Source organism: Pleurodeles waltl, chromosome 4_2 (assembly GCF_031143425.1).
Source record: "Pleurodeles waltl isolate 20211129_DDA chromosome 4_2, aPleWal1.hap1.20221129, whole genome shotgun sequence".
NCBI classification, from domain to species: Eukaryota; Metazoa; Chordata; class Amphibia; order Caudata; family Salamandridae; genus Pleurodeles; species Pleurodeles waltl.
Genome location: NC_090443.1, coordinates 86,153,759 through 86,178,299, shown reverse-complemented (window position 1 = coordinate 86,178,299; position 24,541 = coordinate 86,153,759). Strand labels below are relative to the sequence as shown.

The 24,541-nt window shown below is 46.9% G+C and overlaps 1 protein-coding gene across 5 annotated transcripts in view; it reads left to right on the top strand.

Moving 5' to 3' along the window:
- Window positions 1-24,541, top strand: part of R3HDM2 (R3H domain containing 2) — a 1,111,447-nt gene that overhangs the window by 245,839 nt on the left and 841,067 nt on the right. For all 5 annotated transcript variants that reach the window (XM_069230792.1, XM_069230791.1, XM_069230789.1 and 2 more), the window contains 2 exons: window positions 21,273-21,469; window positions 23,567-23,608. In XM_069230792.1, coding sequence (XP_069086893.1) covers window positions 21,273-21,469; window positions 23,567-23,608 — 239 coding nt within the window. The remainder of the gene's footprint in view (window positions 1-21,272; window positions 21,470-23,566; window positions 23,609-24,541) is intronic.

Below are 24,541 nucleotides of genomic sequence, written 5' to 3'. Positions count from 1 at the left end.
AAGGCAATCCCAGTGCTTGTTGAGATCTCTTTATGAGAGTGAGATTTAATCGCACCCCAGTATCCATAATTACTATTTGTCTTTGCCTAACACCTTTGGGAAAGCTCTAGTGCACGTTACCCCACGCTAGTTGTGATATAAATAGTTAAGTCATATAGGACCCCTGTGTGTACCTACTACAGCAGAACGTTAAATATTATGAAATATGGTTAGTTTATGTATGCAAATCATTCTATGCCATTAAGAATGAGACCTCTAAACATATGTCAAATACACACCTACCTGCCAACTTTATATTTAACAAGGTAGTCAATAAACATATTGCAGCAATCACCATTAGTGAATTTGGTGCAATGTTTATATGACCCATTCATTACCTGGTTCAGGAGGTCCAGGAAAAGTCGTGTTCCCCCCCCCCCCACCAGGGCCCAGTGACCAGATACCACAATCTGCGGAGTGAATGTGTCCTATGACTCTTCAGCATCCACCTTGCCCTATAGTGGAGAATACCTCGCCCTACACAGATATACTTCTAGACTTACATATTTATACATGCATACATATACACATACATGTATTCAGGGGGTTTCAGTCGGCACTGTTCCTTCATTGATTGGTCTCCAATGAAATTCAGTGTTTATTTCTGCCCACCGCAGCATGAGTCTGTGGTCCATCCCACTTCAGCTACTGTCTTTCTTCACTCAGAGTGACCGTAATTTGCTTGTGGACATGTGCATATCCGCCTAAAAACACTCCACTCCAGTGCAGGCTCTAGTAGACCAATATCTACTTCATGTTTTTTTTTTTTAATGTATTTTTGAAATGGGTCATTTTAACGTTTCGTTCATCCATTTTCATCAAGACTTTAGAGGCCAGGATTTTTTTTTTTTTAAAATACTTTTTATCTTTTACACTTCTAATTCCTACTGGATATGTTTGCAACAATACATAAATAAAAATTGCTGTTGGGACTTTTGGCTTTGTCAGTGCTTGATTATTTTTTTTGTGTGCTCCTCTCTGCTTTGAAATATAAACACTGGCAGCGAATAATCAGGCATGAACAGCATCATGAAAGATACTTTTTTAATGGATTTGAAAATGGTAAATGAGTCTGTGAAAGGTCAGTCTGATAGGGAACTCCAGCTGCAGATTCCTTACCTTTGAATTTCCCAGGCGTCAGTCTGGATCTGGAAGATGTTTGTGAGCAGTACCCCTGTGCGCTGCCAGGTGGTGTCAGACAGTTCCACATGCATCATCAGAGCCAGGATGACGTTGCGGTGCCTATATAGCTGTCACCCAGGTGAGCTGAAGTCAATTATTTTCTTTCCGTGCCAATCAGCGCTGATCTGGAGAAGAGCTACCATATTGTCATTTTTTTCACTGGCCTTTTTCAACGTTTTGTTGAATTTTTTAGGATTTCCACGTGGTGTGTAAATCATGTTGTCTATGAAGACAGAATTCAAACCCTGCTGAGTCTATCATCAGACCCACACCTTGTCTGTCTGTTGTGTCTGGAGCGCAACCACGACTCAATCGTGCCTCAATTGCTGTGCCGTGCACCCAAAGGCTTTGAGGGACTGATCCCTAAAGCTCATGGAAGCCCAGTATGCGACTCAGTGTAAATCAAGGTCCCGTTTGAGAGGACGGTCCCAGGAACAAGTTGCGGAGCCCGAAGTAATAATCATCCCACTCCAAGTCCTAGGGATGGTCGAGTTGGTCTAGGAACAAGAGCAGGAAGTCAAAGTGACCTTTGACTTTGCCTCAGCCGACGAGGCGAGGGAACGTCAACATTCAAGGCCAGGTTCCTCAGAGCTTGCGCCTGGGGTGACTCAGCACCTTCCGGACTTTCCGGAAGCCAGTGTGACGCTCACTCAGCTGGTGATTTTATGAGGTCATACGCCTCATTTTTGGGCCGCCCAACCCCTCTGATGTGACTTCAGGCCCTGTGGGTTTGGAAGGGGCCCCATCTGGTTCCCCCACAGGTGGTTATAGCCTTGGCTCCAGTGGACCTCAGGTACTCATTCCTGGATCCACCAGTTGTACCATCTCCACCTTCCTCTGTCCCGATGTCGACGCTCCGGGCACCACTGGTGCCGCCATCCCCATTGTGATCCCTGACTCCAACACACTGAGCCGGAGGGGCGTCGCATCCAACGCAGACAGGAACCTTGCTTCCTAGATCTGAGCTCTATTCCCTTGGGCTGGACCGCAGGGAGGAATTGGAGGGGGTCATTGGACGCTGCAGTATACCAGCCCTACAGAGAACATCCAACTATGGGCTGGTGTGACGACTTGGGTGAAGCCAGTGGACTGAATACTTCTCCAGATACTGGTCTGCTTTCTCCTCCTACTGTGGCTATGGAGGAGGGAGCTTCATATGTGATGGTGGTGTGGAGGGCGACCGGTCCTTGACCTTCAGTTGCCCTCGGTGGAAGTGAAGACTTAACATCTTGAGAGATGTGTTGTAACTGAGAGGTTCCTCGACAGAACCCCTACTGCCGTTCAATTAAGTCACTCCTGTAAATACAACAGTCCCCTGCTGCTACCGCCCCAGGAGAACTGAACTTCCTCACCCAACAACCTACCCTGGAGAGCTTGGTGGTCCAAGCCTTACCATCTCAAGGTGCATTCCCTACCGCCTCCCCGTATAGGGAATTCAAAAGGCTGGACTCTTTGGGGTAGAAGTTGTTTTCTTCTGCCAGCCTTGCATTGCATTGCGGTCTATGAACACTAGATCTTTTGGGATGTTACTCTCACACACTGTGAGACACGATTGCGCAAGTGCTGCCACAGGCCCCGAAGGAGGCCCAGGCCGCTCTCAGGGTTTTGCCAATGGGAGAATTGCAGCAAAGTTCACAATACAATGTGGACTCGACACAAGTGACTCACTGGGCAGAGTGATTTCATAGGCGGTGGCCCTGAGGTTGCACATCTGGTTGAGGCGGTCTGGCTTTTCGGGGGATGTCCAGGCTTCCCTTATGGACATACCCTTCGATGACACCCATCTCTTCGGATACAAGGCAGATTCGGCGCTGGATCGCTTTGAGGACACTGAGGCCACGGCCAAGTCTTTGGGCCTCTTGGAAGCCCACATCATCCCCAATCTGCCTTTCGCGGCTACAAAAGGGGCTTCCACCCGCACCAGTTCCCTCCCTGCCACCAGCTGCGCACACTCCTGAGTCTCTGCGTGGCTGAGGGCACGGTACCCACAAGCCTTGTCGTTCAGGTAGCCAGCAGACCACACCCCCGGCAGCTGCAGCTTCAAAGCCTTCCTCCTCTGCCCCTTTACGATCATGGGCACCCAGTTGGTGGCAAGATTTGCCATCACCTGAATCACTGGCAGTCCATAACATTGGACAGGTGAGTTTGGTCGATTGTCCAAAGTGGCTACTCCCTCTCCTTTGAGACTACCCTTCCCTCCATGCCACCATCTCACGACCGGCTGACTGAGGATCATCTGTCCCTTATCCCTGAGAAAGTCCCAGCCCTCTTGACCAAGGGAGCTATAGAGACGGTTCCGGTGCCAGAAGTAGTCTGTGGTTGCTATCTCTGCTACTTTCTTGTTCCAAAAATGGACAAGAGACTTCATCCTTTTTTAGATGCCCGAACCTTCAACCTCTTGCTCAAGAAGGAGAAATTCATAATGTTCATGTTGGCTCAGGTCTTGTCTTCCCTGGACCCAGGAGACTTGATGGTAGTGTTCGACTTGCAGGACGCATATTTCCCCATTCCTGTCCTGCCTGCCTACAGGCGCTACCTATGGTTTGCGGCTGCCCACAAACACTTTCAGTTCACTGTGCTTCTCTTTGGCCTTACGAACGCCCCTCAGGTGTTCCACGACCACTGCCATCACCTTGTTGCCCTTCTGCAGAGATCAGAGTGGCAGTCTTCCCCTATCTTCACAACTGGCTATACTTTAAGCAGGCTCACCCCAGGCTGTCATCTCCCCACTTCAGACTACAACTGACCTTCATTCTCTGGGGTTCACTATCAACGTGCTGAAGTCACACTTGACTTATCTGAGCTTTTCTGGCCATGGTGTAGATTTGGGTATTTCCTCCAGAATATTTGGCCTATGATACCAATTTTTCAGCCTCAAACCTGGATTTCGATGAGACTGAGGCTGCTGGACCTCATGGCCGCCTGTACCCTGCTAGTGATATATGCCCGCTGGCACATGCGGGCTCCTCAGTGGGACCTAAAGTTCCAGTGGGCGGAGCGTCGGGGTATCTCAGGGTAATCTCTCTGACATGGTCCGCATCTCAGAGGGAATTGCAAAAGACTTGCAGTGGTGGCTAACAAACTACGATCGGGTTAGAGGCAGACCCCTGTCCGTTCCCCAGCCAGATCTTACAGTAGTGACAGATGAGTCACTCCTGGTGTGGGGCGGCCAGATGGGAAAGTTGGAGATTACGGGCCTCCGGTGTATGGCAGAAGCAGCACTCCACATCAACATGCTGGAGCTCCGAGGGATCCGAATGGCATTGAAAGCCTTTCTACCCTCCCTCAAGGGAAGGCCAGTGTTCACGGACAACACCATCGCCATATGGTACTGCAGCAGACAGGTTGGAGTGGGGTTGAGGACCCCTTGTAGATAGGCCCTGCATCTCTGGACTTGGCTTGAACACAGGGCATTTCCCTGGTGCTTCAACACCTGGCGGGCTGTCTTAACACTAGGGCAGAGAAACACAGCCATCGATGCCTAGCGTATCACAAATTACATCTCCACCCGGAGGTGGCGCAAGGTCTCTTTCAGCAGTGTGGAAACCCTTAGTTAGATCTGTTCGCCACCGCAGAGAATTCCCAATGTCACCAGTTTTGCGCAACAGAGTTTCCAAGGTGGCCCTCGCTTGGAGACGCTTTTTCTCTCAAGTGGAGCTCAGGCTTCTTGTTCGCCTTTATGCCCATATCACTCTTGCCCAGAGTTCTCAAGAAGATCAGAAACCGGGCAAAAGTCATTCTTGTGCCTCTGGACTGGTCACAGAGAGTCTGGTATCTTGAGCTACTGAGCATGTCCATTGATCCTCCAATCAGGGGCTTTGGAAGGATCTTGTGTCACAGTAGGAGGTGAGGGTTCTTCACCCGAACCTGTCCACTTTCCACCTTCTTTTGTGGAGATTGAGCGAGGTCAGTTGACAGCTTTCAACCTTCCTCCCAAAGTCTGTCACATTATTGTGGCAGCCAGGCGTCCCTCCACCAATATGATATATGCCTGCCGTTGGAATAAATTTGTGGCTTGGTGTACAGAATAGCATGTTGATCCTCTCTCTGCCCCTCTTTCTGAAGTACTAGTCTTCATTCTTTCCCCGGCCCATCAGGGCTCTTCTCTGGACACTCTTAAGGACTGTCTATCAGCTCTTTCTGCCTCCATGCGGTTGCCTAACCAACCCTTCTTTTTCAAGTTCCCTGTTGTGCATAGGTTCCTAAAGGGTCTTGTTCATCTTTTCCCTCTTTCACCATTTATAATGCCTCTGTTAGATCTCAATCTGATTGTAACATTCTTAATGTGTGCTCCCTCCAAGCATCTCCACAATTGTCCTCTCAGGCTTCTGACTTTGAAAACAGCCTTCCTTGTTCCAATTCCATCTGCTCGCAGAGTAAATACGCTGCAGGCCTTATCTAAGTCGCTTTACCTCTCTGTCTACCCTGACAAATTGGGGCTTTGCACATGGGCCTTCTTTCAGCGGAACATTGTCACCCCATTTCACGTAGGCCAGTCAATCACACTGATTACTTTTTTCGCTCCTCCACATCCCTCTAAAGAAGAGGAGCAACTCCACTCTCTGGACCCAAAACAGCGTTGTTCTTCTACCTTGATCGAACAAAAGAGTTCGGAGTGGGAGGCCAATGCTTTGTGAGGTATATTGGTGTGAAGAACATTAGAGCAATGCAAAAGCGGACTATCTCTGTGGGACGTGCTCTGTATTAAAATCTGCTATGCACTGGCCAGGAAACCACCTGCTGAAGCCTTGTAAGCTCCCTCCAGCAGAGCTAAAACAGTGACCACTGCTTTAGCACACAGAGTTTCGGTCCGGGACATCTGCCAGGCAGCACGTAGACATCTGTTTTTTATTTCTTCTACTGCACCGATATAACATATTGCATAGAAAAACAGTTAGCCTCCTTTCTTTTAACGAGATGCGATCATGTCTCGAATTGTATCTGGCAATGTATGCTGCTGAAAAAGAGTTATGCATGATGAAAAGACAGCTTGGGAGTTGAGATGTTAATCTATGGCCTTCTAGAACAGATTCACTGAAAAAACAGGTGGGTCTTATGTAGTCTGTGATTTGGAGATAGGTGGAAACTTCTACGGGATGTGTGTGAGAATAATTGCGACCTAGGAGGAGACTGGAATGTAGAATCACTTACAGTAGTGAGATGTTGACCCAGCACTCCAAACCAATCGAAATTAGTGAATACGTCAGGTGGTGTATTCCTTACCTACTTGGCTTGTGTAGTGCAGTTGCTGCTCTCCCCTTATTTATTGTTTGTGGCTGATAGTCTGCCTTATGTAATGCAGAGCCCATATTAATCTTTTGCTAGCTGTGGGTCTCCTGCTTCTCTTCTCTCCAGGTAAGGAATTGTGCAAGACCAAATTTGTGATTATGAATTTTCGTTCATGGTGACTGCTGTTTGACCTTTTTAAATTTTTTTTTTTTTTTAAATATGATGAATGGGGTAAGTCCCATTTTTTTAATTACCCAGCGGATGTTTGGCACTGGCTTCAGATATGGGACAAAGTACCAACCAGCAGGCCAGGCCCATTCTGGGCCAGAGAACACGAGGGGATACCGTAGTCCCAGCTTGACAGTGAGTGACTGTAGGGACGAATGCTTCGAGGCCGGAGGAGGAGGTTTCCTCTAGATTCAGAAGGATGGCACTATGGCGGCAGTTCCCATCAATCCAACACCGACTCTAGACGAAAAGAGGCCTGAGTCGGTGTGGACGCAGGAAATGGTGCCGGCTGTCTCTCACTCTGAATGCTTGGTCTTTTCCGTTCTCCCAGGATGTGTCATTATGGTAACTGTGTGTACATCTTGCATATTGCAAACAGGTGTGTGTGTGTGTGTGTGTGTGGGGGGGGGGGGGGATTTATCCTTGAGGTGTCTGCCGTGGGAGATAGACGAGGCCCTGCACTGGGACATGCATCTGAAGGTTCTTTACATTGCACTAGTGGGTGCAGTCATCTTATGTCATAGGATCATTGGATACATAATGAATGAGTGAAGACACAGTACCTGTCATCTGCTGGGCAAGGGTTGCTACCTGCACTGTGGTGGTAGGCTTGGTTCTAGGGGTCTGGTGGCTAAGCACGTAAATATGTTAACGTGGAACGTCAGGGGGCTAAAAATAATTCCACACAACACAGGGTGCATTCATTTCTTTGAAAACATAAGATATAGATAACCTATTTATAGGAAACTCACCTAATGGACGTTGAATCCCAGAAACTCTAAGAAGTGGCGGAGTCAATTGTACTCCTATGCATGGGGCATGGCTGTATGGGTGGTGCCGGGTGTCCCTTTTAAGCACACCTATAGTGAGCTGGATATGGAGGAATGCTATCTGCTCCTCCAAGGTACAAAGGATGGGGAACCCATTACGATCCTGAATACTTATGCACCTAACAATGATGTTTGTTCTTTCCATGTTAATATAATGGATGTCTTGGAGATTGGCATGGGTCCTCCTGTTATTTGGGCAGGAGATTTCAACTGTATTATGGATGGGGTAAGGGACTGTCTCTCCCCCGAGACAGGGTACCAAGCCACTGTTGGTGAGTTCTCTTGCCTCCGTCATGAACAACCTAGGGCTCCGGTGTGGTTGGAGGGGACTGCACCCGGAAAGCAAGGAGTATACTTGCCATTAGAAAACACACACCACATACAGCCGCTTAGATCGCTTCCTCCTGGGGGGCCTGGATTGCTCACCAGTGATGGAGGTAACACATTTGGGGAGATTCCTTTCCAATCATGGCCCAGTGCTTCTGTGACTGTGTTGGGAGAGGGGTGGAGGGGTGTCAATGTGTCTGCGTGTGCCACCTGATCTTTTGTTGGATGTTACTTGTCACAACGCGCTGGCTACTTCGATGACGAGTTACTTGGAGATGAATTGGGGAACCATGGACACTAGGGCACTTGAATGGGAGGCACTGAAGGCAGCTATATGGTGGACATGTATGGGAACTATATGTGGGGTCTGTAGACAGCTGGAGCTGGACCTTAAGGAGTTGAAGGGGCAATTGGCAGACGTGTAGCAGTGGGAATCACTCACTGCTGAGGCTCGCAGTGAACACCTTCAACTGAACAGAGCAGTGAGTAGAAGTTGGAAGGCACTCGACAAACTAACACTCAAGACTTATCGCCAGAGACTGCATAGGGAGAGAGACAAGTTGGGCAGATTGCTAGCTTGGATACTCAAACGTGAAGTGGAGTCTCCCGCTATTACATATTAGGAACACAGCAGGAGCATTGGTTATGAGTCAACAGGATATTATGGTTGTATTGGTCAACCATTTGCGAACAGTCTGTCAAGCTGGCCCTTTCGGTTCTGGCGAGGATATACAGGGCTTCGTACAGAGGCTAGAGCTTCTGCAATTGGGTCCCAAAAGCGTGCGCGAACTGGAAGAAGATATGATGCTGGAGGAGGTGGGAGTGGCTATAACCTCTCTACATAAATCTAGAGCCCCAGGTGGGGATAGTTACCCCGTTGAGTTTTACCAAACGTATACCGCTCTCCATCAGGTGAAACTATTGTCCTCATGGAGGCACGAGAAAGGGGCATCTTACTGGAATCGATGCAACAGGGTATTGTTTGACTTATGCTTAAGCCAGGCACTGACCAGAGGGATCTCTCCTCCTTTAGGCCACTTACGATGCTTAATAGTGATATTAAAACTCTATGCAAAATATTAGCCACTAGACTGCGCTGGGCTATTTGAAGTCTGGTCCATGATGATCAATGCAGATTTATGCCAGCCCAAAGTATGACTCGGAGTTTGCGATGGACACAGAGCAGGAGATGGCATTAGTATTGTTAGACCTGGAAAAGACTTTCGATACAGTTGAGTGGAGATATCTGATGGCCGTGCTAAAGGGGATGGGGTTTGGACCCAAGTTTTGCATGTGGGTGCGATTACTCTATGCTGAACCCATCATTTGTGTCTGAATGGGCGGTGCGTTGTCAGAATTCTAGGTGGTGGGTTTAGGAACGAGACAGGGGTTCCCTCTCTTGCCACTCCTTTTTGCCATGGCAGTAGAGCAGTTGGCTCTGTTGCTTCGTGGGGAAATGGACTGCTGGGGAATTTGGGTGGGAGACTCCACCCATGTAATCTCGCTGTATGCGAATGACGCAGTGGTATACCTCATATTGTTACGATTGCTGAAGGAGTTCATGAATGTCTCTGGCCTTAGTGTGAATGTGCATAATCACTTCTATTTTTACTAGGTGCCCTTCATGGTAGATCTGTGTGTGAGTTGCTGGCGGTGGGCCTCCGATGGGAGCTGAAGGGCTTTCGATATTTACGCATTTGGGTCACTCATACTCAAGCAGCCTATAGTCACCTTAATGTAGAAAGGGTGATGTCTGGTCTGGAACGTTCGGTCCTGTTTTGGAATAAGTTGCCACTGTCATTAAAGGGTAGAGCAGCAGTCGCAAGATGGTGTTATTTCCCACGCTGTCTATATCTGGTCCAGAACTCCTTGTTTCCACTGCTTCCTCAGTTGTTCCCTCGACTGGATAGTTTTGATTTCTCTGGTTTGGGGTGGACGTCGCAGTAGGGTGGCTCTGTTCACACTCCGGCGGGACCTAGAGGTTGGCTGGGTGGCTGTCCCAGGTATTAGGCTGGATTATGCCGCAGCTCATCTTCAGCATGCTGCAAAGTGGCTGGTTGAGACGGACACAATGGAGAAGTGACTTTTTGGGGGAATGCTTGGCGCTGACACACTAGCCTGGATCCTCATGGAGGGTGGTCGTTCGGACCAACCATTTCCGCATTTGGTTTGTGTCACAGCGACAGTATGGGAGTGGGTGATCAGGAGGGTACTCTGTCGTGCCCCGGTCGATAGGGACCTGAAATTATGGTACCTAGCCCCATTCTGAGCAGTAGAGGATCACATGTCTATGGAGCAATGGAGAGCAGGGGGCTACATGGTAGCAGGGAACCTGTACCCTGAGGATTGCTTTCTTTCATTTCAGTAGGCTCAAACGTTTGAACTTGGTATGGGCACTTTTTACCATTTTGCTAAACTGGAAACATTTGTGTGATTTCCCAGCTGCTCTTCAGGCATCAGAGGCACTAGGAGGACTGATTTGCTGGGGAGAGGAAAAGACACCTGATTACTTTATTCTATAAGGCGCCTTGGGGGTGGGGGGGGGGGGGGAGGGAAGGTGGGGCGGGGCATGTTTAAAAAAAAAAAAAAAACCTTGTGCGGCACATCGAGCCTGGGACCGGGCATTGGGGGACTTAATATCAGACACTGACTGGGCCTAAGGCATTATCATTAGTACGTACTGTCTAATGTAAGAACAGATTCAAGCTCTTACATTTTAATTTTGTGCATCGTACATATGTGACAACACACAACCTGAGCAAGATGGCTCCCACTGGGGGGGGCTGAGTGCAAACGCTGTGGTGAGGTAGAGGCCTCCTTCCTCCACTTGGCATGGTCATGTGAGGGAGTACAGCAGTTCTGGAGGATAGTGGTTCCCAGAATTGTGGAGGCTACTGGACCCGAGTTGCCCTGACCCCACTAGTCTGCTTACTGGAAGTGATTATTAGGCCCAAAGGGTGGAAGATTCCACACAAACTTGTACAGCTGGCCCTCACAATGGCTAAGCGTAGGGTGGCCATAGGATGGATGAGCTCCAGGAGACCCCTGGTTGCTCACTGGCTTCGGGATCTTCTGGAGTGGAAGTAGCAGAGGAACAGCATATGCGCTTGGACCTGACTGGTGACGGAGCATCGGCAGACTTGATGGTATGGAGTCAGTTGCTGGAGTGCTTTACAAATGATGATGCCTCAGACTCTGGTGCTAGCATTAATGCAGAGGACTGACATGTGGCCGTCCTGTGTGCTGAGATTGTTGAGACAACCAGCTGAGCTTATCTCAGAACCTTTGTAACTTGATGGAGTACATGACTGGGTTACTTTGCTGTTCTATCACATTGTCTGGCACACTTTTATTACACACTTGTAGCTGCTTAAGTGTCTCTCCACGGAAGGAAGTGTATGGGGGTTCTTGGATATCTCGCACTGTACTGTTACAGTTTGAATTGCAAAAAAAACAGTAAAGTTATTTAAAAAAATATATAATGGATGACTATGGATTCTAAGTATTTAAGTTTTGTTTTCCTGACAGTCCTGTGTTGCAGGAACACATTATGAATAACAAGGAAACACATATCTTTTGAAAAGATCAGAGGCTGCACCTTTGACTTTCCGTTCTGAACTGCTCATTTCATGTGGATTAGAGTAAGGGAAGAACCAGTCCTCAAACCCATGGCCTACAAGTCTGCCACATGCCATGCTGGGCGGCCATATTGTCTGATCACAAGATTATAGGGGGTTATTCTAACTTTGGAGGAGGTGTTAATCCGTCCCAAAAGTGACGGAAAAGTGACGGATTTACCACCAGCCGTATTACGAGTCCATTATATCCTATGGAACTCGTAATACGGCTGGTGGTATATCCGTCACTTTACCGTCACTTTTGGGACGGATTAACACTCCTCCAAAGTTAGAATAACCCCCATAGTCTTAAACCTCATTCTATACACAACACCACTCACCCAATAATAAACCTCAAAGCAAGTCCTCCTTCCCGTCCAAAAAGAGAAGGAGCTCAGGATACCTTAAAATCAGGCATCAAGTTGATTGAAAATATGTTCATATTCAGTATTCGTGCTGAAGACCTAAAGAAAGACTGTTGAATCCTACAATTAATTTGCCTAAAATCCCAAACAACATAAGGCCTCAAACAGTTTAAGTTCAAAGATGATTTTTGATGCAAAAAACGTGCATGGTGGGGAAAAAAAAACCTAAAGACCACACATTAGTCTGAACGATTTCCAAGTGGTTGAATGGGTTTTAAAACCTGTACATCACAGCAGGCACCTGACCAACATTGGGGGGCTTGCCAAACACTACTGAAAAATTACTGGAAATCGACAGTCGTGGCACTCACCAACTCCACCACCACCCCTGTAGAGCACCTCCTACCTTCTATCAACCTGGTAAAGTGGACTGACAAAGACCCTAGAAAATACTGCCTCACCACCAGAACCCCAGTATTTGCTGGGCACAAGGGACGGCCTTCATCAGCTGCTCCTAACAAACTGACGACGTTGTGACAGCAGTAACAGTCTGTGATCAGCTACTTCTCAAAATGTGCAACCGGTTAACCCTAATCGCCAGTACCACAGGTGCAAGGCTCCCACGGCTCTCTAAAATTCGAAAGAACTTGCCACTGTCCAGCTTCTACCCACCATAGAAACAAACAAGATCCTAGACGTCTACACATCCGGTGTCTATTCCAAAAACAGTGCAAATGTAGCTTGCTCAATGCCTTAGATGACTTCCTAGACTTCATAGAAACAACCCCCAACAAAACCAGCACCTATACCCCAGGAATATTATGTGAAGCAGAACCACCTCAACACCGAAACAACAATTTTCAAATCTACATTCTACCAGAAGAATATCCTCAAACCCTCCACTACTTTAATTCCACTAGAATTAAAAAATGGCATTCTGTGCATTAGTCACCTCCCTCTTAGATTATGCTAATGCACAGTGCCAGGGACCTCTTACCAAATAAAAATGTCACAAAAAGTTCAAAACAATTCATTTCACCTTCTCTTCAATGTTAAGAAGCACCCGTCAGTAATTATTCAACCAAGAAGCCTTTCTTGGCTCGCCATGTAGGGCAGAATTCCAGTTAAGTCTGTGCCTCCTCTTCAACCCCTTTAAGGCTTCACAGCTATGTACTTTGTGAAGAAAATCATTGACTACCAATTGTTTGTACCTCTCTTTTCTGAGCCAATCTTCTACTGTTTACTAGGAGCAAATGCAGAGGTGGTTTTTTTTATTTGCTGGCCTATGCTTCCGGAATGACCTCCCTCAAAATATATGCTTTTCAGCAAACCTTTTGCGTTTGAGGCCAAAATATGCTTATTTGTCCCCATTTTTGATGATGATATCGAATATGTCCCTTGGATCAGGTAACACCCACTGCTGCAACAGAAATTTCTATGATAAAAAGCAGTGACATTGCATTTGTACTAAAGCATCATTTATGATTGATGTTGATATAACACTGAACACATGGAATGAAAATGTAATAACGGTATAGGAGCTCCGTGTTAACCCTATTATTCATATCTTACAGCATGGAATGAAACGTTAAAAGTCATATGAAAGCTCTGTTACCCTCTTAATGCAGTTGATGCTCACAAATCAGTGGAAGATATGCACTGCTACACAAAAAATAAATATTCTAGCATAACCAGAGATTTTTGCCTGGGGCCTAAATTAAATTTTGAAGCTGTCGACAAACCGTCACTACACTGCTTTGACCAGTGACATTGTCCTAGAAATATTGGTAGAGATCATTTTGTCCGCTTGTCTTCATTCAGCTTGTAGTGAATTAACTAATTGGACTTGTAATGAGTCAGCTGAGTGGCTAACATGTTTGCAGCTGGCTGTGGTGGCCAACATCTTGAAAAGTTAATTTGTTCTCCCTGGTGCCTTAAGAAATGTACTGGGCTGTATTTGGCAAGTTGCCTGGCTGGTAAAATCAGTTGTTTTTAGCTTTAAGCTGTCTGTTGTCAAAGATGTCTTGTGGCCCATTCTGGAAACCTACAGTGTGCTTAGAGCCTAGCCCATTCCTTAACATTGGTTGGCTTTCTGGTCCATTTGCTTGCTTCTTATTCATTCATCTTCTTGACTCTTCCCTTTTGATTAGACAAATTGTATCCTTCCAATGCTTTATTTGTTTGCTTTTTCTTTTGTTTGCATTGCTTGTTTTTTTTTTTTTTTGCTTTGTCTTTTGTTGCTGCCCCTTGTTGCTCCACCTTACCCTGTTGCTGCCTCCATTTACTTCACCATCCCTTCCACCAACTTAATGTGGGGTGGCCTGATAGCACAGTTGCAATTTGCTGCCAGGTCTCTCCTCTTTATAAAAAATGCTCATAGTACCACTTTACGTGTTTTATTTACTGTTCAAAGATGGCTCCTGTCTTCTTGGGGCGGTGAATAGAAACAAAACAAAATGGCTGGTGTGTGATGACTCATGCACACCCATGCCGGGTAGCAGTTTTTGTTCCTTTGGCCAGTGCTGTTCAGCGTGTGCAATAAATGTTTTTTTGCTAGTTTGCAAAGACGAGACTTATTGGCTTTGCCAAGGCTCTTTTTCTTCCCTGTGGTACTTCTCCATGAGAGCTGGTTAAATATGATTACACTTCTCCTGCCTTAGTTGTATTCGACAGGCCTATGTTTTAAAAAACTAGTCATTAAGATGTTTGAAGGCATGTAGCACTTACTCAGCAAAGAGCGCAAGCAAGTTTTGTGGCTCGCATTTCAAGCTCGGACAACCACAGCTCTTGGTGAGTTCAACATATCCCACTCATCAAGATAAGAGACCAGCTTTTTTCGACACTTAGTGTGCCTATAATAATCCTTCCTCACACGGAGATCTCTTTGCATGGAATGGAATAATCGTATTGAAATGTCTGCATAATCCTCTCACCTATTAGAGCTGGTGATGCTACATAGAAATGATTAGGTTGTGCCGTTTTTGCTACACACAAAAATTAAATCTATAAGCATAACCGGAGGTTTTGGCCTAAGCAGAGTAATGTCATTTTCCACATGCTCACACAGCTTCCCTTAATCAGTTATATCTGCCATAACAAAATAAGCATTTGTCAGCTCTCCCAATTGGTATCATTCTGCATGGAGTGAGAGCCAAATGAATGGCTAGCATGATCACTGTTAGCAAGGCAAATAAAGCCCATTCAACACAATAATTAAGTACATACGCCCCTCCTCATTTCAGAGTCTGACAACTACTTCTCGGGAGTCCAAAATATTCTACTCGACAAGAGCAGGGGACATGCTTTTTTCAACACTTAGTCTGCTGATGAAGAACATCCTTATTGTCTTTCTTAGTAGATGAAAAGCTTATTTCCTGGTCATTCCTTTTATATTATTTATTTTGCAGGTAGATCAGGATTAAAATATACCCTTAAAGTGTTGCACTTTTTGATGGATACAACTACCTGTGGATTCCTCACCTTATGGATTCTCCCAGTGCGCCAGCATTCGCCGGAAATTCTTCTTCCTAGCTCTCCACGTCGATGAGGACGTCACAATTGCACGGCTCCGCACATGACTCAGTCTGACGTCATCGTGGCAATAAGAAGTCCTCGCCGGCATGCTGACGTCAGTTCCCTTTTTACCGCGTCTTCGACGCAACCGGTTTTTCCCTGGCTCTCGAACAGTTACTGTTTTGAGGAGGAGTTGTTGAGTTACAAAGTCTCCAACGAAAAAATCAGGCTTTAATCCTTGTCATGAGTGCAGGGGTCGCATGTCTGCTACAGATCCTCATGAGGACTGCTTGTGGTGCCTGAGCTCGGACCACGACAAGGAGGGATGCGTGTCCGGCCAGCGGATGAACCCGAAGGCCTTGAAGGAGAGAGAGGCTAAGCTCTTCTTGGCAAAAGCTAAGAAGGGGCAGAAGGATCATCGAAGATCTAGGGCAAGGGATTCTTCTTCACGTACGTCCTCGGTCGCATAAGAAGTGGCGCCAGCACAATTCTCGATGACGTTCTTCCAGGGATCGGTCTCAGTCCCCCCTGAGACGACACCATACGGCGTGGGAGGTCAGTCCAACGATCACTCCTCAGCCTAAGAGTCCACAGGCTTCGCCGCGGCTGATGTTGATGGAGGTCTTCGAGTCCCCATCGAGCCTTCCAGTTCGCTTTTCTTCCGTCAACTCATGGTCAGGAGTTGGGGTGCAAGCTTTGGATTTGGTTCAAGCGCCTCAGGAGGAGCAGTGGTTTCCTGCCTTCCCGACTCCGGAAGCGGATCCATCAGCGTTCCTTAATGCTATGTTTAGTATTTTCAAAAAAGCTATGGCCTCCTGCTGGTGCACCGGCTGGTCCCACGGGTCCATTAGCTTTCTCACTGGGTTCGCTGGCGCCATACAAACAGGCCCCATTTGTACCCTTCTATCCAGGTGACCGGCGCTTCGGCGCCGGTGACATCACCCCAGATGATGTTGCCGACGGCGCTGGATGGGTCCCGATTGGGCCGCAGTGTGTCTCCACCCTCTCCTCTGCCGGAGTGTCGATCTGCTTTGAAACCTGCGCCGTCAACGTTGGCTAATTCTCTGCCGATGCCACATCTGGAGACCAGACTGAGGTCGAGAAGGAGGGCCTTGAGGTTCTTGGAGGAGCAGGAGTATTGGCAACAACTGTTGGAGGAAGGGGAGATTCCTGAGCCTATGGGTGCATTTCAGGGCCTGGATTCTGCAAGAGGCCTAGATACATCCCCTGAGTGGGATTTTTCATCCCCTGGCGATCTCACAGCAGAGGCAGCATCTTACCATAGCATGATAAGAAAGGCTGCTGAGTTTTTGGCCCTTCCTTTACCAGCATCGGAGGTGAAGACGAACATTCTGACTGAGGTGTTGCATCCTTCCTCTACGTCTTCTGAGCCCCTCCTCCCTTTTAGTGATGCCCTTGCTGAGCCCCTTTCTAGACATTTGGAGGAAGCCTGCCACAACTCTGGTGGTTTCCAGGACTGTGGCTAGGAAGTACAGAGTTGCTCCAGGGGATCCGCAATTTTTGTCTCCGCATCCAACACCTGAGAACTTGGTAGTGCAAGCCTCTTGTTCTGCCCGGTCTGCACCTTGTTCGTTCCCTACTACTCCATCAGATAGAGAGTCTAAGCGAATGGAGCAAACAGCAAAGAAGGGTTTCTCCTTGTGCAGTATGGCCTTGAAGTCTGTCAGTGCTACGTCTGTGCTGGGAGGTATGTTCACGCCCTGTTGGACAAAGCAAGAGCTGTTGTGCCAAGCTTGCCTCAGGATGTGCAGGGGCAGTTTGATGAACTCCTGTTGGACACTCAAGCGGCGGCCAAGCAGGTTATTCAGTCTGGTTTGGATACAGCAGATTCAGTTGCCAGGGCAATGGGCACTTCAGTGGCGACCAGGAGGCATGAGTGGCTTAGGTCTTCTGGCTTCTCCACGAATGTTCAGACAACTTTGTTGGACCTTCCGTTTGATTGCAAGAAGTTGTTTGGGTCCAAAGCCGACTCAGCTTAGGGGCGTTGTAAATACAGCAGCGCTACTGCAAAGTCCTTGGGACTCCAGGCTTCAGCTTCCACACCCTTTAGATCTTTTTGGAGGTTCAGGGGTTTTGGCTGTGGGTCCTCTTTTCGTGGGAAGCTACAGTCCAGCATGCATCAGCCTGCCAACTCTCTCTATAGGTCTTAAAGAAGTGGGGGTTAGAATGCGAGGAGCCACTCAGCAGCCTCCCGTCTCATCATCTTCCTCTGGGGGAACAAGTCGAGGAAAGCAGCCCTAGTTTTCTGTCCATCTTGCATCATACTTCTCCCGTAGGGGGAAGGCTATTTCATTTTCTCCACGAGTGGGAGTTAATCACATCGGACATTTGGATGCTGAATATTGTGGGGGAAAACCTTCCTTTTCAAGAGTTTCCCCCTCCCATCCCTCCCGTCATTCGTTTTGTACGGAAGATCATCTCCTGTTGCTTCAGCAGGAGGTGCAAGTCCTTTTGTTAAAGGGTGCAGTGAAGTTGATTACAGAGCAGGAAAAGGGTCAGGAATGCTACTTGAGGTATTTCCTGTTTCCCAAGAACGATGGTCAATTGAGGCCTATTCCTGGACCTGAGGGTTTTGAATTGGTTCCTCAAACAGGAGAAATTCAAAATGCTGACCCTAGCACAGGTGCTTCTTGCGTTGAACAAGGAAGACTGGATGGTGTCTGTCGACTTGCAGGATGCTTATTTTCATATCCCCATTCTAAAGTCGCACAGGAAGTATCTCCGGTTTGTGGTAGGGTCGTAACACTACCAGTTTGCAGTCCTTCCTTTTGGTCTTACTTCCGCACGTCGAGTCTTCACAAAGGTGATGGCAGTGGTTGCAGCGGACCTCAGAAGGAAAGGAGTGTCTGTATTACCTTACCTGGACGATTGGCTGATCAAAGCCGGGTCACCAGAGCTCGTGCTGCATCATTTGAAAGTGACAACACAGTTGTTGTTCAACCTGGGCTTCACGGTAAACGTGCCCAAGTCTCACCTGGAGCCCTCTCAGCACCCCCTCTTCATAGGGGCAGTACTGGACACAACATTGAATCTGGCCTACCCTCCACCTCAGAGGATTCAGGACAGTCAGGCATTGATTCCAATGTTTCAAAAGGGAACGGCTGTTCTGGTCCGCAGGGTCCTACGTCTGCTTGGTCAGTTCACTTCTTGCATCCTGTTGGTCACTCATGCACGTTGGCACATGAGGGCTCTCCAGTGGGGCCTCCGCAAGCAGTGGTTTCAACACAAAGGGAATCTTGAGGAGTCGATAACTATCTCCAGAGACGCTGCCGTGGATCTGTGATGGTGGGCTATGGACGGTAACCTTTCCCAAGGAAGGCCGTTTTGCCTACCACCTCCAGTGGCCACAGTCATAACGTATGCTTCCACTCTAGGGTGGGAAGCTCATCTGGGGGACCTGGAGATCAAAGGTCATTGGTCTCCAGTGGAACAGATGTTTCAAATCAGTCTGTTAGAATTACAGACAATACGTCTGGCTCTCAAGGCCTTCCTCCCGTCCTCTCGCAGTCTGTCACTTCAAGTCTTGATGGACAATACTACAGAGATGTAGTACATCATCAGCAAGCAGGGAGGAGTAGGGTCATACCTTATCTGCAGAGAGGCTCTGTGGCTCTGGTCCTGGGCACAGACCATCAGATTTGCATAGTAGCAAACCATCTGGCTGGAGTTCTCAACATATGTGCGGACAATCTGTCTGCATTTCTCGGCCGATCACGAGTGGTGTCTCCATCCAGACCTGGTTCTTCACATCTTCCTGATGTGGGGATTTCCACAACGCACACTGTCCGTCGTTCTACAGCCTCCAGTATCCGATTCAGGGGGCGTTAGGGGACATGATTCAGATGTCTTGTTGCGACCAGCTGCTTTACGTGTTTCCCCCCCATCCCCTTGATTCAGCGGGTTCTGAGGAAGATTTGCAAAGATCAGGCTCAAGTCATTTTAATAGCCCCGGATTGGCCAAGAAGGGGGTGGTACACAGACTTTCTCCAACTCTCACTGTGCCCTCTGCTCCGTCTCCCTCACAGGGTAGACCTCCTCTCACAGTCGCACAGGCAGGTTCTACACCCCCACCTCCAGAGCCTGCACCTGCATGCCTGGAGATTGAACGGGCCAATCTGAGTTCCTTTTCTCTCCCTCCAGAAGTGATGGATGTTATCTTATCGGCCAGGCGACACTCCACCAAGACTGTCTATGTCAACAGATGGGCAAAATTTGTTACTTGATGTGGAGAGAGGCAGATTGATCCCTTAAAGGCCCATTTGTCTGGTGTTTTGCTTTTTGCCCTTTCCTTGGTGCAGAAGGGTTGTGCCGTAGCGACTGTGAAGGGTTATTTATCAGCACTGTCGGCCTGTGTTTTCCTTCCTGATCAGCCTTCCCTATTTAAGTCCCCCCATAGTTATTCGATTCCTGAAAGGTTTGACTAACAAGTTTCCTCCCGCTCTGTTTGTTTGTTTGGGATTTGAATTTCGTTCTGACTTTTTTAATGGGTTCACTGTTTGAGGCTATGCATTCTTGCCCGTTGAGGCTTTTAGTTTTAAAAACAGTTTTCTTAACGGCTGTCACATCAGCCAGGCGTGTGAGTGAGCTTCAGGCTCTTAGTGTGAAACCTCCCTTTATAACCTTTCATGCGGACAAGGTGGTGCTGAGACCCAGGGAAGCTTTCCTTCCAAAGTAGTCACTCCCTTTCATATGGGCCAGTCTACAACACTCTTATCCTTTTACCCTCCTCCTCATCCATCAAAGGAGGAGGAAAGACTTAATCGGTTGGATCCAAAAAGGGCTCTGAGTTTCTACATTGAGAGGACAAGAGACTTTCAAGTTGATGATCAACTCTTCGTTGGATATCTGGGCAAGATGAAGGGCAAGGCGGTCCACAAGAGAACCCTTTCCAGGTGGGTCATTCTTTGCATAAAGATTTGTTATTCACTAGCAAAGAAGGTTCATCCTGAGGGTATTAGGGCCCATTCCACCACGGCTAAGTCTGCCACTTAGGCCTTGGCTAGAGTTGTCCCAGTTGCTGAAATTTGTAAGGCGGCAACTTGGGCTTCCCTCCACACTTTCGTGAAGCATTATTGCTTAGACTCAGAAGTTAGGAGGGACTGCCATTTTGCGCGTTCTGTTTTGCAGGATTTCTTGGTTTGACTCATCAGGCACCCACCTCAGAGTGCGGGACTGCTTTTGGATTCTATTCATAAGGTGAGGAGTCCACATGTAGTGGTATCCATCAGAAGAACAAGTTACTTACCTTCGGTAACGCTTTTTCTGGTGGATACAGTAGCTACCTGTGGATTCCTCACAGTCCCACCCGCCTCCCCGTTGCCTGTCTGGTCATACCAAGACTTCTTTTTATTATAAATGTATATACTTTTTGGGTGTTTTTATGTAAACAAATATTGTGGTTTATATTTGTATTGGGATTGGTATATATTGTTTCTTGTGAGGTCGGTATTCACCTGTTTGCATCGAAGGCACGTAAAGAATGGTGAAACTGACGTCAGCACGCCGGCGAGGACTTCTTATTGCCACAGTGACGTCAGATGGAGTTGCGTGCAGAGCCGTGCAATTGTGACATCTACGTGGAGAGCTAGGAAGAAAACTTTCCGTTGAATGCTGGCGCATTGGGAGAATTCATAAGGTGAGGAATCCACAGGTAGCTACTGTATGCACCAGGAAAAGCGTTACCGAAGGTAAGTAACGTGTTCGTTTAGAACTGCACCGATCCCGCTCAAATGTAGAAACCTATGGAGAGTTGGAGGTTTTCATGTATAATGTAGATCATACATTTTGAACTGAGAATATTACATATGAGCATAATTTCTTCTTTTCATTTTCCTAACTCTTCCTGCCGTTTTAGACTGTTAAGTCTTTGGTTTCATGAGCTGCAAAATAAAGTCTGTATTCTGTCGTTCTTTATCGTCTAGGTTTCCTCGGATTGTCTTCAATGATGCTGACGATGTCCAACAGTAACACTACACAAGAAACACTGGAGATCATGAAGGAGTCTGAGAAGAGGCTAGTAGAAGAGTCGGTAAACAAAAGCAAGTGCTTATCCAGGTCACCGAGCAAGGAAGAGGTGGAGAAGGAGACTGATGAGTCCTATTCGAGGCAAGAATCCCAGGTGAGACAGTGGTAACAGAACCAGGAAACTAGTGACCTGTTCAGACCCTTTGGATGTACGTCAGTGCTTTTGTAGTGCCCTGCTGCTCCTGAAAAAGAACATCTTGCCAGAGACCTCTAACAGTCCATTGGGGTGGATGGCCCCCAATTGAATTCCTCAGTGTGTCTTTAGCGATTGTCTGGTACTCGGAGTGCTAAGACATTATTCTCTCCGGGCCGTCATCTGAATATTCCCCGATTCAGGCTGGGTGGGAATCACTGAGAAAGCCTAACTGCAAACTGCTCAGAATGGAACACACCTCTACTTTGGCCTAAAGTAGGGTTAATGTTCCATTTTGAGAACTTTGTAGAGGTATTCATTTGTAGATTGAGCACTGTACAACGGAGTTGGTAACAGGCATTCAAACTAGGTCTCCGTTAAAGAGATGGTGCTGCAGGTCGGCACCTGCCCTGGGGGTGTACCTACACTTCGTAGAAATGCAAGTGTTCTGTTTTACGGTTGATGTTGAGATGATTGTCGTATTTGAACTCCAAACAAATGCAGGGGGTGTTTGAGCATGACTTGGGTGCAAACTCTTTACACTAGCTGCACCTGTTTCAGAACAGATTATTGTCCCATGTTTGAATTTGGCGCATTACCTGCACGTTTCAATAAAGACAGTTTCCTGTGTTTATACCTGGTGTAGGTGCAAGGGCTTTGTTTGTGTTAATTGCACATTTTTCAGTGGATAGAAAAACCTGTGTTTGAACTTGTTGCCGGTTCGAGGGCTGAGCTTGATGCATTAGCTGCACTTGATGATTGATCTTCATGCACTTCATGATTGCTCTTGTTTCATTATTGAGGTTCTGTGTTCGAACTGTGAGCTGGTACATGAGTTTGGTCGGATACCTTAGCTGCACATTTCAGTATAGATGAAGATCCTGTGTTTGAATTTGGTGCTGGTATAAGGGTGCGCAGTTAATTGCCGCACTTCTTTCAGTATAATTAGATTTCCTGTATTTGACTTTGGTGCTAGTACAAGGCCCTGCTTGATTGTTGTTAGTTACATCTGTTCAAAATGCGCTTCGACGCCTCCTCAGGGGTAGTAAGCGCTATATAAATACTATTACAATACAATAAAATACAATGTATAGTGGCCTCGTGTTTGAATGAGAAGCTTGGTTTAGGAGCAGAGCTGTGCGCTTTTGCTGCATTGTTTTCCAGTATAAAGAAAGATCCTGTCTTTGATCCTGATGGGGTGGTACCAGTACTATTGTCTGTGTCCAAAGTGCACCTGTTTCACTACAGATATAAGCCATCTGTTTGAACTTTTTGCCGGTACACAATCTGTACTGTGTGGTTTCGCTGCACATGACTCAGTAAGGGCTCAGGCCTTAAGTTTGGCCTTTGCGCGTTTACCAAAGCTGTGCATGGTGCCTCACCTCCGCCGATTTCACTACAGATAAATGCCCTGTTTTGACATTTGGTTTGGGCTGCTTCGTCTCTCTTGGAAATCCAGAGTTGTGCTCTGATTTAATGGCACATGTTGATAGGGCTTGTTGTAATATGGTTAAACTGCGTGTAAATGCGGTGCTAATACAAGGGGTGTTCTTGATGCATTTACTGAAGCGGCTGAAATTATTTCGGTGTGGATAGGGACCCTGTGTTTGACCGTGGTGCTAGTATGAGGGCTGTGCGCGATAGATAAGCCGCATTTCTTCGTTTAATTTATTACAGTATGGATACAGCCTCTCTGGTTTGAGCTAGAAGCTTGTGCCGAAGCTGTGTTCCTGTGTATTAGTTGCACATTTTCTAATATGGTTAGAACTCCTATATTGCTTAACTGTTGATAATTTATAGTGCTAGGGCTCACCTTTGGTACGAGGGCCTATGTTCGCATTTCATTCAATGGTAGTGCCGTTGCGGTTTGTGTGATTCAGTAACGTGTATTGTTACCCGTGCATTCTGATAGACGTCTTGCACCGTTGTGTCCTACATATTCTGATTTTTGGCTCATACTCTTTTTTTCCCCTTTTTGTCAGTTGCTTTAGTTTAACGTTTCTGTTCTTCTTTTTTCTTTTTTTTTTTCTTCTACCCATCTTCTCAAAACTGGCGCAGAGACGGACACCGAATCACAGCCATGCCAGGAAAAGAGCCAAGGTACAGACTCTCTCCTCTTCCCCCTCTGTTGTTGTTTTTCCCCCTATCCCATGCCCTGCTTTCTGTGCGCAGCCGAGTTTCTCAGGATGGCTCACTGCATTCGAGAGGTGATGTGCTGGCACCTCTGCCGCCACCGCCTCCTCCTTTTTGCTGGATCCTGCACTTCCAATTAGCGCTGTCACGCTGTTTTAATGTCAGAGCGGTTAGTAAGTCTTACGGGGGGTGTAGTCATAAGCCAGCGACATAGGCCTAGACAAAAAATCTTTGTACCCAGGAAGAAAAATCACTTTATGCATGGTTTCCACATATACTGTGTCGATGCTATTTTTGGATGTTTACCGATTTATTTTTTCTTGGATTTTGGATGAGTCATAAGGCCACGAAAAAAAACAATGGTTAAATATCAGATGTTTTTTCTTTCAATTTAAACGATTGGTTTGTCTTTCTAACCCCGCCCCCCAACAAAAAAATAGCAATAACATAATAACTCAAATTACATAGTTTGGCAGTCTTTTCAAAGACATTATTGTTAAACAGTTGCTGCAGACAAAGAATTCAGAAACCGCAGAGACTACTTTCTACATGCATGCAGACCCTCTGAGCCTGGGGCGGGGCCCCTTTTCTTAGTTGTTTGAAACGAGCATTTGCGAGATGCTGACTTCGTTTTTTCATTTAGCGACTAAATACACTGGAATCAAACACATTTGAGAATGTTTCTTCTGGGATGTCCATTGATAACCATTAGAACTGCGCAGTCCTCCCCATGAACGAGATCCTGCAGTACAGGTTACAAAAGTGTACATAAGTACAATTTTCGTCCAGAAAAACCTTTAGTAAAAAATAAAATTGAAGTTTATCGCACCTTAGTTTTGGTTATGTTTGACCGGTTTTCTCATAAAACAAAGCCAATTAGAATTCAAATAACCACGTGAC